We start from the raw sequence: 16,136 nt of genomic DNA on the forward strand, positions 1-16,136 counted from the left end.
TTTAGGAATGTTGCTGTACCGAGTTAAAGGCTACCAGTCGGCCATCTTCCGTCGGATGACAAAACAAAATCTTCTGCATGTGGATACTCATGTATTGTCTTTGTGCCAAGTTTGAAGAAAATTGGATCATGCATGTTCAAGAAATGGTTGGGGACACATTTAAGTAACAAAATGGCCGCCAGTCGACAATCTTCAATCCGATATCGAAAAAAAAAACATGTGCATATGTTAGCAAATCATTCATTAATTATCTTTGTGCCAAGTGTGAACAAAATCAGTCAATAAATCTCCGAGATATGGTTGTGGACAAATACACGGACGGACGGACAAAACCCAATCCACAAGCCCCCATTTCAGACCAAGTCCAACTGGGGCTAATAAAGTGTCAAAAAAGTGAGCAAAAGCTGATGCTTGATTCATACGAAAAATAAACGGTACTTGTCCTCATTGCTGCTCACTTCACCTGCCTGCAAGGTCATGTAATGAATGGCCCACTGATTAGATGACCCCAGCCATTCTTAATGAACGACAAGCCAGACCAAGCTGTGCTCAATGAAGAAATTTATTTTAAATTTGACTGACACTTCCATCCAAAAGTGTGGAGAACCTTCAACGTGGCGGTCAAAAACGTCACTTTTAGAAACTCAAAAGCCCCCCCCCCCCCCCAACTTTCCTACCCCCACCAAAAAAAAGGAGAGAAATTGAAAAAAAAAGAAGACAAGAAAACCTTTTTTCAGTTGCTCTTCATGAATTTTCTGTTCCTGTTCTTCCTTATCCTTCTGACTTCGGATACAACGCTCTTCCTTTCTTTTCTCCTTCCGTACAGCAAGCAGCTTCTTTCGCTCTTCTTCCAAGTGCTCTTCAAACTCCTTCAGCTTCGCCTGGAATACAAAACAAGTCCTCCAACTCTTTTGTTGTGCAGAGGCAAATCCCTTTCTCTCAGGTACTTTTCCAAGTATTTTCAGCTTCTTTGAGAAGCTTTCATTTTAGGGAGCAATATTTGTTTCGCACACATGATCGACATCATTTTAGGGAACACATCCTGATGACCATTGTTTCCAAGGACTTTTGAACACAGTGCCAGCATTCTGGGTGGATTACGTCATTTTAAAACTTCCGCGTTGGCAAATATGGAACTAATACAATAATCAAAACAACCATCATTTTAAAAGAAAGGATAAGCAGTGAATATCTTTGACAAATGACAACTATCAGAAAACTAGAATGGCACTTGGAGCGCACAACGCTGCCAAGGTGAACAGTTCACGCTTGGTAGCTGACTGAACAATCATCTAATTGGCTTGTTCTTGTCACCACTAAGACCCAACTGCTCCACTAAGTTTTGTCACAACTCATCCATAACGTCTTCAAATATAGTTTTTGGTCCGCTCTCTCAAAGGTGGAGAATCACTTAAGATTATCATATCGGGATTCAGATCTTCACCAAAATCTAATCAATTATATTCCCCGTCACATACCCAAGCTGTCCCCCAAGTTTAGTCTGAATCCGTCCATAACCTTTTGAGATATCCTGCTCACAGACAAAACCAGACAAACAGGTTAAATTTGGATTTTTACCTCCGCTACTGAAGGCAAAGGCATTCATGTCACAAGGTTGAGAGAATCATGATTGAGGCTGTGTGTGTGGTGATCTCGAAACTGAAACGGGTAACTAAGCAACTCTGTAGAATGCCAAGGGGTTATCCAGGACTTTTGGATAAACCAAATTGCTCATTTCTCAAGCACCTCCATGATGAAAATAGGCAATAGAAGGCAAAAAGACTACACCAGCAGTGTGCAACAAGTGGACACAAGCAAAGGAATGAATAAACATGGAAAAGAGGAGGGGGAGGAAACAGTAATCTGCAAGGAAGAAGGTTGGGTTAAGTAAGGTAGTGAAAATGGGGGTAACAAGCGTTACGTCTAGGTCCCCCGTCGGTGAAGTGATGTGAGTTGACAAAGTGGAAGTCGCAGAAAACATGCTATGATATGATATTTCGCTCACAAGGTTCAGACATACATGGAGGTGGCCATCTTGGATTTTGACGTGGTGACCCAATTTTCAATAGCGTTCTTCCTTATGCCTAGATACACCCACACACCAGATTAGAAGTTGGTACTTCGCTTATTTTTCAAGATATTCCGCTCTCAAGGTTCAGACATACATGGCGGCGGCCATCTTGGATTTTGACGTGGCGACCCAATTTTCAATAGCCTTCTTCCTCGTGCCTAGATACACCCAAACACCAGATTAGAAGTTGGTACTTTGCTTATTTTTCAAGATACTTCACTCACAAAGTTGACATATATATGGTGGCGGCCATCTTGGATTTTTACATGGCGACCCAATTTACAACAGCGTTCTTCCTTATGCCGAGATACACCCACACACCAAATTAGAAGTTGGTACTTCGCTTATTTTTCAAGATATTCCGCTCTCAAGGTTCAGACATACATGGCGGCGGCCATCTTGGATTTTGACGTGGCGACCCAATTTTCAATAGCCTTCTTCCTCGTGCCTAGATACACCCAATCACCAGATTAGAAGTTGGTACCTTGCTTATTTTTCAAGATATTTCACTCACAAAGTTCAGACATATATATGGTGGCGGCCATCTTGGATTTTGACGTGGCGACCCAATTTTCACTAAAGTTCTTCCTTATCCCTAGATACACCCACACACCAGATTAGAAGTTGGTACTTCGCTTATTTTTCGAGATATTTCGCTCAAGGTTCAGACATATATATGGTGGCGGCCATCTTGGATTTTGACGTGGCGACCCAATTTTCAATAGCGCTCTTCCTTATGCCGAGATACACCCACACACCAGATTAGAAGTTGGTACTTCGCTTATTTTTCAAGATATTCATCTCACAAGGTTTTTTTTTTTTTTTTTGTATACTGAATCGAGGCTCGTGAAAGAGCTGACATTTATTTCACAAACAAATCAACCAGACAAACAAAATATATAAAAAGAGGGAGCGGAAGACAAGAGAAGGGGAAGCACACAAACACTTGAGGGCACACAACATTTAAGAGCAGGGAGATGTGTGGGAGGGAGGGCTTGGGGGGAGGGGGGTGGCAGAAGTATCAAACACAAGGACACCAAGGACTTCCAGGACAGAAGTTGGTATTTCAAAAAAGTGGAATTGGGGTGAAATTAGCGGGGATAGAAAAGATCAATGTTTTGGATGGGGGAAGATAAGAGATGGTGGTGAACAGCTGTTTTAAAGACCTGAAGGGAGGAGTGGGATTGAAGAGAGTGAGGGAGTTTGTTCCAGAGGCGGGAGAAAAGAGGAATGAAGGAGTGAAGGTGAGCAGAGAGTCTTGATTTTGGCAGTTTAACCATAAGAGGGTTGCAGGCAGATCTTGTACAACCTGCAGGAATATTTGCTGGACAGAGCCCAGAGAGAGCTGGGGGGGCAAGGCCAGAGAGGAGTCGGTAGAAGACGGAAAGACCACCAACCTGCCTGCGGTGAGTGAGTGAGAGGCCCTTGGAGTTAGCTTCATCGCGGGAGATTCCAATGATTCTGAATGCTTTGGTTTCAACAGCGTGAAGACGAGCTCGGTGTGAGGCAGGTGCACCAGCCCACAGGGGAGAGCAGTATTCCATTGAGCTGCGGATGAAAGCCTTGTATGTGGTGAGGAGCTCAGGTGTGCCAAGGACGGACTTCGCACGACGGAGGATGCCCAGTCGGCGACTGGCTTTGGAGGCCAGATTTGAAATGTGGTTTTCCCAGGAAAGATCATGGCAGATAGTGAGACCCAAAAGCTTGAGTGACAGAACTTCTTGGAGAGGATTATTCAGAAAGTGGATGGGAGGGTTGTCCAGTCGGTCTTTTCGGAGAGACATCGTAAGAGTGTGAGATTTGTCAGGATTGAAAGACATGTTCCACTTGTATGCCCAGTCTGTGATTTTGTCCAGGTCTGCAGAGAGTGAGGAGGCTGCAGACTGCCGATCTGAGGGATGAAGAATAGAGCGACAGAGAGTAGAGTCATCAGCAAAGAGATAGAGAGGATTTTCAAGAGAGTCAGAGAGATCATTGATGAAGACCAGAAAAAGCACAGGGCACAGAACACTGCCTTGGGGAACTCCAGCCTGAACAGGAGGAGATGAGAGAAACCCATTCAGGGCCACACGTTGACTACGACTAGAGAGGAAGTCCGCCAGCCATGCGTGGAGATTTCCATGGATACCAAAAGAGGAGAGTTTGGTGAGCAGAGCGGGGTGCCAGACCGTATCGAAGGCACGTGATATGTCAAGGGGAGACAGCTCTAATTTCCTGTTTGGCATTGAGGACCTCCATCCATTGTTGAGAAAGCAGAAGCAGCATGTCCAGAGTAGAGTGACCAGGTCTGAAACCAAATTGATGATCAGAGATCAAGCCATTGGAGAAGAGGAAAGATTTCATATCTGAAGCAATGATGGATTCCATGACTTTGCTGATAATTGGGAGAAGGCTGATTGGTCTGTAGTTGCTGGGATCTGTTTTTGCACCTTTTTTGTGCAAAGCGGTGATGTTGGCAGATTTCCAAGCAGATGGCAGATGACCTTGAGCAAAAGAGAGGGTGAAGAGAACAGAGAGAGGGAGTGAAAGAGCGGAAGAACAGGATTTTAGGACCCGTGGGCTGATGCCGTCAGGTCCAGTTGGAGAATCAGTGTCGAGGGTTGACAGAAACTTTTCCACCTTGTCAAGAGGAAAGGACACAGAGTCCAGGAGCAGCTGGGTACGACTGGGTACGGTGGGTACAGAGAGGGATGGGTTTGGGACACAAGATTTAGAGGCAAACACAGGGTTGAGGCATTCAGCTTTTTCACGTGCGGAATTCAGCCGTGTGGCCGTTTGTGGTGAGGGAGGGGATGGAGGGGGAACAAACACCAGAAACAGATTTGACCAGACGCCACCAGGATTTGGAAGAGGGAGACAGATAAGAGAGTTCTGTCCTGAGAACGGCGAGATATTGTTTCCTGGCTCTCCTGAGGGTGGACACACACTTGTTTCGGGCTTTGTGAAAGGAAATGAGATTTCCTTCCGTTGGATTTGCTTTCCAGGAGACGAAAGCAAGTTGTTTCTGGGCAATAGCCTCACCACAAGATTGCGTGTACCATGGATGGGAGGAAGGGTATGACAACTGAAGACGAGATGGGATAAATCTGTGCATGAAAGAGAGCAATTTACTTTGGAAGAATTCCCAGGATGAGTTGATGTCAGAGGCGGTAGAGATGGGAGACCAGTCCAGATGATTGATGGCTGCTTGAAGACCGTGCCAGTTGGCCTGAATGAAATGCCAGACTCGTCGACACTGAAGAGGCTCTCTGAGAATGGTCAAAGAGATGTCCACTTTAACAAGCATACATACAAGGTTCAGACATACATGGCGGCGGCCATCTTGGATTTTGACGTGGCAACCCAATTTTCAAAAGCTTTCTTCCTGATGCCGAGATACACCCACACACCAAATTAGAAGTTGGTACTTCGCTTATTTTTCAAGATATTCATCTCACAAGGTTCAGACATACATGGCGGCGGCCATCTTGGATTTTGACGTGGCGACCCAATTTTAAACAGCGTTCTTGCTTGTGCCTAGATACACCCACACACCAGATTAGAAGTTGGTACTTCGCTTATTTTTCAAGATATTTCGCTCACAAGGTTCAGACATATATATGGTGGTGGCCATCTTGGATTTTGACGTGGCGACCCAATTTTCAATAGCTTTTTTCCTTATGCCGAGATACAAGCACACACCAAATTAGAAGTTGGTACTTCGCTTATTTTTCAAGATATTCATCTCACAAGGTTCAGACATACATGGCGGCAGCCATCTTGGATTTTGACGTGGCGACCCAATTTTCAATCGTGTTCTTCCTTATGCCGAGATACACCCACACACACCAGATTAGAAGTTGGTACTTCGCTTATTTTTCAAGATATTCATCTCACAAGGTTCAGACATACATGGCATCAGACATACATGGCGGCGGCCATCTTGGATTTTGACGTGGGTTGCACCCACACACCAAATTCTAATGCGGTCCTTCGCTTACGCACGCACGCACGCAAACACGCACGCCCGCATGGACGGACGGACACACGGACGGAGGGGAAAACCATAGTCCCCCTTTCGCTCCGCTGTGCGACGGGGGACAATAAAAATTGTGGGTAAGGATGGGATGCCATGTATTCTAATTCAAGAGGAACAAAAGAGGAGTTTTGCCACAAGTCTTATACAAGTCTTATACAAGTCTTTTGCCACAAGATTATAGGAATTTTTTACTGGAAGAGGCTTATTGGAAGAAGGCATGTGTCCTGTAAGAGCTGGGAATGGTTAGAGAGCTGAGAGATCAGAGTGATTCGAAACAAGAGTCGAGGCAGTAAAAGAAAGAAAAAAAACAAGATAAACAAAACAAGCCACCAACTTTGGCTGTGATGAGAGCAACAGGCCTTGTATTTCAGCCACATTGTGGGAGCTGAAAATAAGTTTAAGTGCTTTACATTCCACAGAATCCATGAGACACAGATATGATGCTGCAGCAAAACCCACCGGGGAGAGAGAGAGCAGTACTCCAATAAGCTACAGACAAAGATTTCTGATTCAAAGGAATGACTTGAAACAAAGGAGGATGCCCATTCTTGTGACTTGCTTTGATGCATGGTCAGAGCAGGCTTCGTGGCTGCTGGCAAGGGGAATAATTTCAAGAGACTGAACTTTCTGCAGGCTCTGACCGTAGAAATAGATCACGTGGGTTCCTACGACGAGACTGAGATTTGGCAGGGTCGAAAGACTTGTTCATTCGTCAGATCAGCAGCCAATTAATTAAAGACATAATTGGGATGACACAGCTGCTGTCTGTCTGTTGGTGAGATGGAGGTCATGTATAGAATAATACTGTGAAGAGCAAAAACATGAGGCGGGCAGGGTTCGATCTTAAGCATTATCTTAAACTTATAGTGTGCATTAGCTTATAACGCATACAAATGGAAAAATGTCATCGATCAGCAAAGCAATGAATTGCCATTTTTATCAATTTATTCTTTTTGGGGTCAAAATATATTCTTATCAAAATTATCAGTTTGGCAGATGCAGTAATTACTCTCATTCCTCAACCCCCGCCCCCCCGCCCCCCCCTCCACACCCAATTCGCTAAAAAATATATATTCATAGACATGATAATAATGGAAAATCTAAATATTACAAATGCAGAGAATAATTTCCCATGCAATCTGGCAAGTTTACTTCAACTAGTGCACCCCCTCGCTGCAGGGGGGGGGGGGGGGGAGGGGGGCAGTTAGGGCAATGTAATTATATTCTTTTGAGCATATAGATTAGAGTAGATCTCGGCTCTGGTCTGTTAGTCTGTGGTGGATGAGATAAGCATATAATACCACAAGGACGTAGAAATTCCTCCAGATTTATTCCAGTTTAGTGTTAAACAGCAGTAGCGACTATTTACAAAGGTAATCATGAATGTGCTATATAATATTTTTTGTTTAACTTCCGGTTAGCTTGCCCCACGATAAGTAATTTATTCATGTTACCACAGCATTTGTGGGGAAAAAACTCCTTTTGGGTGAGGGTTTTTTCATTATTATTAATATTCTTTTGTAATAACATTAATATTAGGCTATTACCATTAGTGTTGTTGTACTTTTGTTTTTAGAAGCAGCCTTGGAAAAACGCCACGATAAAGCTATCTTAACACGGATATACACTGTAACATGGATTTCAACCAAGGCAGAAAACCCCCCTTGGGGATGGGGGTAAATCAAGTCACCACAACCTCCATTGTCTGACCCTTGTCCACCCTGTCAAGTTTGGTTGAGATTGGATAAGTAACGACCAAATCTATCATGGTCAGACAGACAGACACCAAATTTCATATTTTGGTAATGATAGAACAAGCATCATCATGCATTCTGTCCAGGGATCATAATGCCGTGCACAATAATTTATCACAGGTAGTATGGGACCAACAAGTGGATTCTAAAACTGCTGAAAAATCTGTTGCGGTTTTACTCCAAAATATTTGAGCACACCAGACGGTCTCCTCACCTTGTACACGTTGCATCGGGATTCCTTGAGAGTTTTTAAGAATGTCTCTTTATCATCCAGCATCCGAACCAGCCTCATTTTCACTTCCAAAGCCTTTTCTCTTTCCTCTTTCACTGTTGCGATCTACAAACAGACATTGTCAGCAGCACAAGTGTGTTGACACAAGTGAAAAGACAAAATAGCAATAAACCTTTGGGATTAGTAAAGATTAAAGCCATAAAAAAAAATGTACACGCTTTCCGCTATTTTAAAGGCTCATGGAGGAGCTGTCAAAGCACATACACGAATGCATGCACAAACCTTGGGGGAAGTAACTTCCAAAAACACACTGGGTACCGTATGTACTTACGAACCAATCGTGAGTGGAGAAACTCAAGACACATTGGTGAGGCAGAGCATGAATGTCGCCTGATCGATCGTATCCAGTGTAATGTACAGTGCTGTACGCAGCTATTTGATACGCACATTTTTGCAATCATAGTGCCATATATTTTACCGTTTTAATGACAACGAACCCTAACCATTGCTGCCAAACGTTGCAGTGAAGAAACACAGAACCTTGGCATTGGAGACAAAACTATATGTTATAAAACATTCTGATAAAGGTGAAACTCCCTCCCAAATCAGGCGTTCGTTGGACCTTAATCATTGGACGAATGGAACAATGAGCAAGAACAAGACAATAATTTTACTGCACTTACTTTTACAGTACGTTTTAGTAATTGCATTTATTACAGTTTGAGGGGATTTAAGGGTATTATTTACGATAATGTATTGCAAAAGTACAATATTACAGTTTAATCACAGTTGTGGCCAAAAATATTGGCACCCTTGCACTATTTTCAAATGACTTACAATTTTCTCTAAAAATAATTTGAAATCGACAAAAGTATTTGGTCTCCACAATTCTGTATTTCACTGTTAATATTACAGAACCTTTGTTTTTGAATCAGAAATTAATATATCCTTTCAAATCAGAAAATAAAAAGAAACTGCAGATAAAATTATTGACAACCTCGATTTGATATTTGGTAGCACAGCCTTTGGACAAAATAACTGCAGTCAAGCGCTTCCCATAGCCACGAATGAGCTTCCCACACACCTCTCTACTGGCAGTTTGGCCCACTCTTCTTGTGCAAACGGCTCCAGTTCTCCCAGATTTGAAGGGTGCCTTCTCCCAACGACTGTTTTCACATCTCCCCACAGGTATTCAATGGGATTTATTATTGGACTCATTGTTGGCCACTTCAGAACAGTCCAACATTTTGTCTTGAACCATTCCTGGGTGTTTTTTGAAGTGTGTTTGGGGTCATTATCCTGCTGCAAGACTCATGACCTTCGACGGAGACCCAGCTTTCTGACACTGGGTTGAACATTGCGCTACAAAATGCCTTTGTAATCTCCTGATTTAATGACGTCATGCACACATTCAAGGCACCCAGTTCCAGAGGCAGCACAGCAACCCCAAAACATCACTGAACCTCCACCATGTTTGACTGTAGGGAAGGTATTATTTTCTTTGAAGGCTTCGTTTTGTTTTCTGCAAACATAGAGATGATGGGCTTTACCAGAAAGCTTTAATTTGGTCTAATTCTAATCTGTCCACAGGACATTCTCCCAGAAGAATTTTGGCTTGTTCAGGTGTGTTTTGGCAAACGCCAGTCAGGCTTTCTTATGTCTCTATCAGCAGTGGGGTCCTCCTGGATCTCCCACCATAGCACCCCGTTTCATTGAGTTGGCGACGGATGGTGGGAGTTGAAACTGTCAAACCTTGTGTCTGAAGGTCAGCTTGAATCTGTTTGGCAGTTGATCGAGGTGCTTTCTCCACAATTTAAATAATCCTTCGCTGCAATCTTCGATCAAGTTCTCTTGCTACCACAATCTTGGGAGGTTGGCTCCAGTGCCATGGGCCTTAAATTTCCTGATAACATTACATACGGTGGACACAGGAACTTCAAGGTCTCTGGAGATGGACTTGTAGCCTTGATATTGTCCATGCTTGGCAACAATATTGTGTCTGACCTCCTCAGACAATTCTCTGGTTTTCTTTTTGTCCATGCTCATTGCGGTACACACAGTGACACAAAACAGCAGAATGACACTTTTTCTCCATTCAAACTGGTTGAACGAGTAATTGTTATATTGCAGACACCTGCAACTCACCACAGGTGAGTTCAATTCCAAAGTAAAGGAGAACCACCTGCTTGAAATCTAATGATTTCTAACAACTACTTCTAATAGGTGCCAATAATATTGTCCGGGCAATTTTAGGATTTCTGTGAGGAATAAGCTAAGAATTCGTAATTTTTTCCGCCTTTTTGTTTTGTTCCACTGCAAACGAAAGAAATACATATGTGGATACCAAAATATTTTTTTATTTCAAAAATTTTCTGGAAGAAATGGTGCATTATTTGAAAAACGTGCAAGAGTGCCAATATTTTTGGGCATGACTGTTTGTGTTAAATAGGCTTTCTTGGTTGTTGAACCAAACCACCATTTACAAGTCTATCGGAAATAGAGTTCTGACTCAGAAACAAATGTTCGGAACGCAGCCCGTTTGCAAGTCGAGGACTCCCTGTATATTGTTATGTTGGTGGGGTAGTGATATGTAGTCAAGTAGATTTGTGTAGGTATCATGCTCCGACTGTCGTGAAGAACAACAACCACCACCACCATGTAATAAGTAGAGGCCCTGTTTAGCCCGGATGTCGGATTAAGGTGCATCGTCATCCCCATTACGAGGAATGGGGCATGTTAACTAGTTATAGGGATTATGTTAATTCCCCTGTTGGTCAAACCTCAGCAATTTACATCCTTTGTCTCTTTTGACACCACACCGTAGACACTAGTAGGAATCACCAATAGATTGCACTAAATAATAACAATAAAACCAACCGGAAGCCAGTTCTGAACACTGCCGATGGACACCACCATCTACATCGCCACACATAGCTCGGGCAGGCCGAGAGCCACACCCAGAAGGACAGTGATTGGGCGGGAGTTGGCAATCAGGAAGGCTGCGGTAAGAAGGGAATCGCCGATTGGCTGGGGCGTTGCAGGAAGGCACTCACTGATTAGTGAAAGGAGGAGCAAGAAGCATTATACAATTGGCAAGGCCCGCCAGATGACGTCAGAAGGCGGGCTGCGCGCTGATTGGTGGAGAGCTGAGCCTGTGGGGTTGGACTGCACTGATTGGAGAAGTGCCGATGACGTGATGACCCGACGTTAAAAGAACTCTTGGACCGACATTTCCGCTCTTGCCTTCTCTTCTCCCTCTTGTTTTTTGCCCTCGACGACCTCTGGCTCCCTTGTTCTTCTCCCTCTCGCTCTTGTGCCCTTTCTCATACCGGACCTCGCTAGCGATCGTGTTTTGACGACAGGCTCCAGGAAGCGATCGGACCGACTGTGGTCGGAAATGCCACCGGGAGATGTGCAGAGTTTTGCAGGCAGAAACGACACGCGGCTTGCCGCTGCAGCATGACGAGGCCGAGTGAACAAGGGCGCATCGAGGTCTACTGGGTGTAGTCTACACGGACCTCCGGGGCCTTGGCAATTCTTGGCGAGACCCCCCCGAGCTGATTAGAGCTAAGTGCACAATAAACCAAGAGTTTATTTTTTATTTTTCAACGTTCTTTTATCCCTTTGTCTGTGTTTAAGTCTGGTGTGGAGGATACCCTTTAAGAACTTAGTTTTACCGTCGTGTTTTCTTATCGGCATCTGTTTTAATAAATCCTTTTGTTATTTTCTGTACATTTGTAAATCCATTTCGTGTGAGTTCATTTTCCGCATGTTCGGGAATTGCCGGCGGGACCATAGGTAAGCTCTTCAGCTTCCTCGTCTACTCTTTCTTCCTCCGGCGCATATAGTAAAATTGACATTTGATTGTCGCCTCCGAATAACGCTCGATTTGCCTTCCGTGACTCTCCCGGTGTTAACTGAGGGAATCACATGACAATATATTTCCAGGGAGACAAAACATTTTATGGGACAATTTACAAAAGCACCTCCATCCTGCCCCATGTCCAGTTGGTCTTTCCATACAACCATATACAATGGTTTACAATGTCGTTTACAATGTATGGAAAAAAAAAAGAAAGAAAACAAGTTTACGAAAAACATGTTTTAGGGCTACACACATTTTTATTTATTTATTTCAAAACCAATATATATATATATATATATATATATATATATATGATTTTAATTTATTTTAAAAATTTAATTTTGATAGATGAAAATGTACCAGAAAATAGGACCGTGGGCCAAATTTCAGCTCACTCGGACGTATGGAACCTAGAAAACGAACGGCTCAAAGATTTGATACGGGACAAACAAACAAAGTTCAGATGAAGTTAAATAAAAGTGTGTGGTAATAACAAGAGGAATTGGGTTATCTTAAAAAAAAAATAAAAAAAATTACAAACGTGTGTGTGTGTGTATGTATGTATGTATGTATGTGTATATATATATATATATATAAAAACAACAATACCCCGTTTTACGCCATTTCGACCTACGTCAAATCCAACTTTACACCACTCTTCCAGAGTAAATTTCAGTTCAGCGAACGTCATTATGTGCGACTTTACGTCACTCCTACATCATAATAGGACGTGGAAAAAATTAATTTTTCCTTAAAAATATATTTAAAATAAATAAAATAGCACATAAATTAACAATAAAAGAAGCTAAAAAACAATTTAAAATACAATAAAAAGCACATTAAAAATATTTTAAAATGTACGTACGCGTAGCTGCTGGTTCTCATTCAAAACAAAGGCAACGCCATATGCATTTTGTCCTGCGTTGCGGTCGCGTGCTTGCTTTGCCTTTCGCTGTTATTTTTGTGATTATTCCTTAACTGTGTTAAACAACCAACGTAACGTGGCAACGGCGAAACATGACGACGATGCCGGCTCGGACGACCGTCCGTGGCAGACGTCACGTCACGTCACCGTGCAGAGTGTGCAATGTCCGCGACGAGGTCAGGCCCCAGGGCCTATGGCCCATGTGAAACGAACGACGGTGTCATGCCTCGAGCCGGGGTGCCTCGTCGGGCACCTCGGCGGCATCGACGAACCGATCGACGTGTGCATGTGCACACGTGCATGGATTTGCAAATGCCTGCCTGTACGTCGTCGTTTCTGCATATATCGCATCGTCCAAAAAAAAAAAGAAGCACGCAACTTCGGCCGCTCGAGGAAAGAAGGGGCATGTCTACGACTAGGAGGCGAGCATCGATCCCCAGGGCGGTCGGGTTCACGGAACCCTGAGCTCGTTCGTTCGTCACAGACGACACGAAACGACCACCGGTGAAACTGCTCGGACACGTTGGGTAAAGCACGCCATGGTGAAGCGGGCCGCGGAGCCACTCGGCACACAAGCCCGCTCACGGTCGACACTTCCGTGCAGGTCACCCCGTTCGAGAAGACCCGCACGATAGAAAACAACGGAGGGACTCCCGACGGGGAGCGGCAAAGATTCAGGGGCGAAGCCGCAGCCGCCTCCAGTTATTTACTCTAGTTTTACGGTGTTTGTCTTCATTTTAAGGCATTTTTAAGACATTACGCCCGGCTTACGTCAAAAACCAAGTTACGTCACGGCTTATGGAACCAATTAATGACGAAGGCCGGGGTATTACTGTGTGTGTGTGTGTGTGTGTGTGTGTGTGTGTGTGTGTGTATGTATGTATGTATGTATGTATGTATGTATGTATGTATGTATGTATGTATGTATACATACATACATACATACATACATACATACATACATACATACATACATACATACATATATATATATATAAATATATATCTATATATATATATATATATATATATATATATATATATAAATATATATCTATATATATAAAACACAGTTTGTGTGTGTGTTTGTGTGTGTGTGTGCGTGTAATGTTACCGATAGACTCCTAAACGAAGAGGCTTACGTGCTTGATATTTGACATAGACATGGCCATTGAGCGTGGGACGAACATGGCCGAACTCAAAATATTTGACGATCCATATTTTTTATTCATATTTACCTCGGCGCATTTCAGCGCACGGAATCAACGGAATCAGAGCAGGTGGGCGCTGATTCGCTCAGAGCGATCACGTGATGACGCTATGACGCTATGAACGATATGACGCTATGAAAAAAAACTCGCTATGACGCTATGAAAAAAAAAATCGCTATGCGCTATGAAACGCTATGACGCTATGAACGTTATGACGCTATGAAAATAAAATCGCTATGACGCAATGAAACGTTATGAAGCTATGAACCCGATGAAAAAGAAAATCGCTCGCTTTGCCAAGGGGCTCGCTCTCCCCCCCCGTTCCCCTCCCCTCCCCTGCCCGGCAATGCCGGGTACTTCTGCTAGTATATATATATTTATATATATATATATATATATATATATACACACACGAGTGAGGAAGCGATAAAAGCAATGAAGAGTAGAAAAGCGGGAGGGCCGACGGGAGTTGTGGGAGATATGTTGAAGGCAGCAGGAAGTTGGGGTGTGAAGAGAATGACAGAGATCTGTAATCTGGTGGTGAAAGAAGGCCGCATTCCAGTGGATTGGGAACCGAGTACCCTCGTCCCTCTATACAAGGGGAAAGGTGACCCTCTGGAGTGTGGCTCGTACCGAGCGATAAAGTTATTGGAGCATGGAATGAAGGTATTGGAAAGGGTGTTGGAGAGGAGGATAAGGAAGAAAGTGTAGATCGACGAACTGCAGTTTGGATTTATGCCAGGAAGAGGAACGACAGACGCACTTTTCATTGTGAGGCAGTTGCAGGAGAAGTACATGGAGAAGAGGAAGAAGTTGTTTCTTGGGTTTGTTGATCTGGAGAAAGCATTCGATAGGGTTCCACGCAAAGTATTGACATGGGCATTGAGGAAGTTAGGAGTGGAGGAATGGTTGATCAGAGTCGTGATGGCAATGTATACACAAAGAATTAAGTTAAGCACCCCTACACAACGAATTAAGGTAAGCACCCCCTAATATATATTCTTTGTGTATATGTATACATTGGCATATATTCTAAGGTATGTGAGATCAAATAATGATTGGTATGACATTAGCAATTATCCATTGATGAAATTGAGTGATCAAAGTGAAAAAAAGTGATTGGTTGAGTCAGTGATCCGATCACGTGGGTCCTACACACGTTATTGACGCAAAGATCGCTAGAGGTCTTCTCAGAACAATGACTGTACGTTAGAAAACATAAACGTCATCCACACTGTCCGTGATGGACCTATAGCTCCATACTTAAATTGAGGTGAAAATATGCCTAAAATTCCCAAAAAATTTCACCTTAAATTATTCAGAATAAAATATTGAAAACGGCATGATTGTTATGTTTTTATGTGACCATAATATCACTTCTCCAGAAAATATAGCAATATCATGGGTATATTACACTGTTTTGACGACAACAAACTTGTAATGTGCGAGGTTGTAAAAAAACAGGGGGGGGTGCTTAACTTAATTCTTTGTGTATACAAAAGAGCGCGCACAGCTGTAAGGACGAAGGACGGGAACAGTGGTGAGTTTGAGATGAAGTGCATCAGGGGTCGGTACTAAGTCCACTACTATTTGTAGCTGTGATGGAGGTGCTGGCTCAGAACGTAACGGAGGGTTTACCGTGGGAGTTGTTGTATGCAGATGATCTGGTGTTGATTGTGGAAATTATGGATGGACTGAAGGAAAAGATGAACAAGTGGAAGGAATGTATGGAGACAAAAGGTCTGAAGGTGAATATCGGAAAAACGAAGGTGATGGCAAGTGGTACAGCATGTGGTGAGGTGGAAAGAACTGGGAAGTGGCCATGTGCTGTGTGCAGGAAGGGTGACGGAGTGAACTCCATTCAATGTACAATGTGCGCTAAGTGGGTTCATCAAAAATGTAGTGGACTGAGAGTGTCATTAACCAGTGTGGCAGCTACATTCAAATGTAAGGTGTGCACAGAGGGAGCTGCAGATGGAGGAAATGTTGAGTTGGATCTTGGAGACGGCGTGAAGCTGGAAGGTGTGAAAACATTTTGCTACCTCGGAGAAATGCTGAAT

At 43.3% G+C, this 16,136-nt stretch overlaps 1 protein-coding gene across 2 annotated transcripts in view; it reads right to left on the reverse strand.

Moving 5' to 3' along the window:
* The window catches only part of EIF3A (eukaryotic translation initiation factor 3 subunit A), a 180,961-nt gene that overhangs the window by 18,427 nt on the left and 146,398 nt on the right, over nucleotides 1-16,136 (reverse strand). For both annotated transcript variants that reach the window (XM_068106527.2, XM_068106526.2), the window contains exons 15-16: nucleotides 8,058-8,180; nucleotides 728-881 (exon numbers count right to left, since the gene is read on the reverse strand). In XM_068106527.2, the coding sequence (XP_067962628.1) occupies nucleotides 728-881; nucleotides 8,058-8,180 (277 nt within the window). The remainder of the gene's footprint in view (nucleotides 1-727; nucleotides 882-8,057; nucleotides 8,181-16,136) is intronic.

The sequence above is a fragment of the Myxine glutinosa genome, chromosome 2 (assembly GCF_964187855.1).
Source record: "Myxine glutinosa chromosome 2, kmMyxGlut1.1, whole genome shotgun sequence".
In the NCBI taxonomy this organism is placed as follows: Eukaryota; Metazoa; Chordata; class Myxini; order Myxiniformes; family Myxinidae; genus Myxine; species Myxine glutinosa.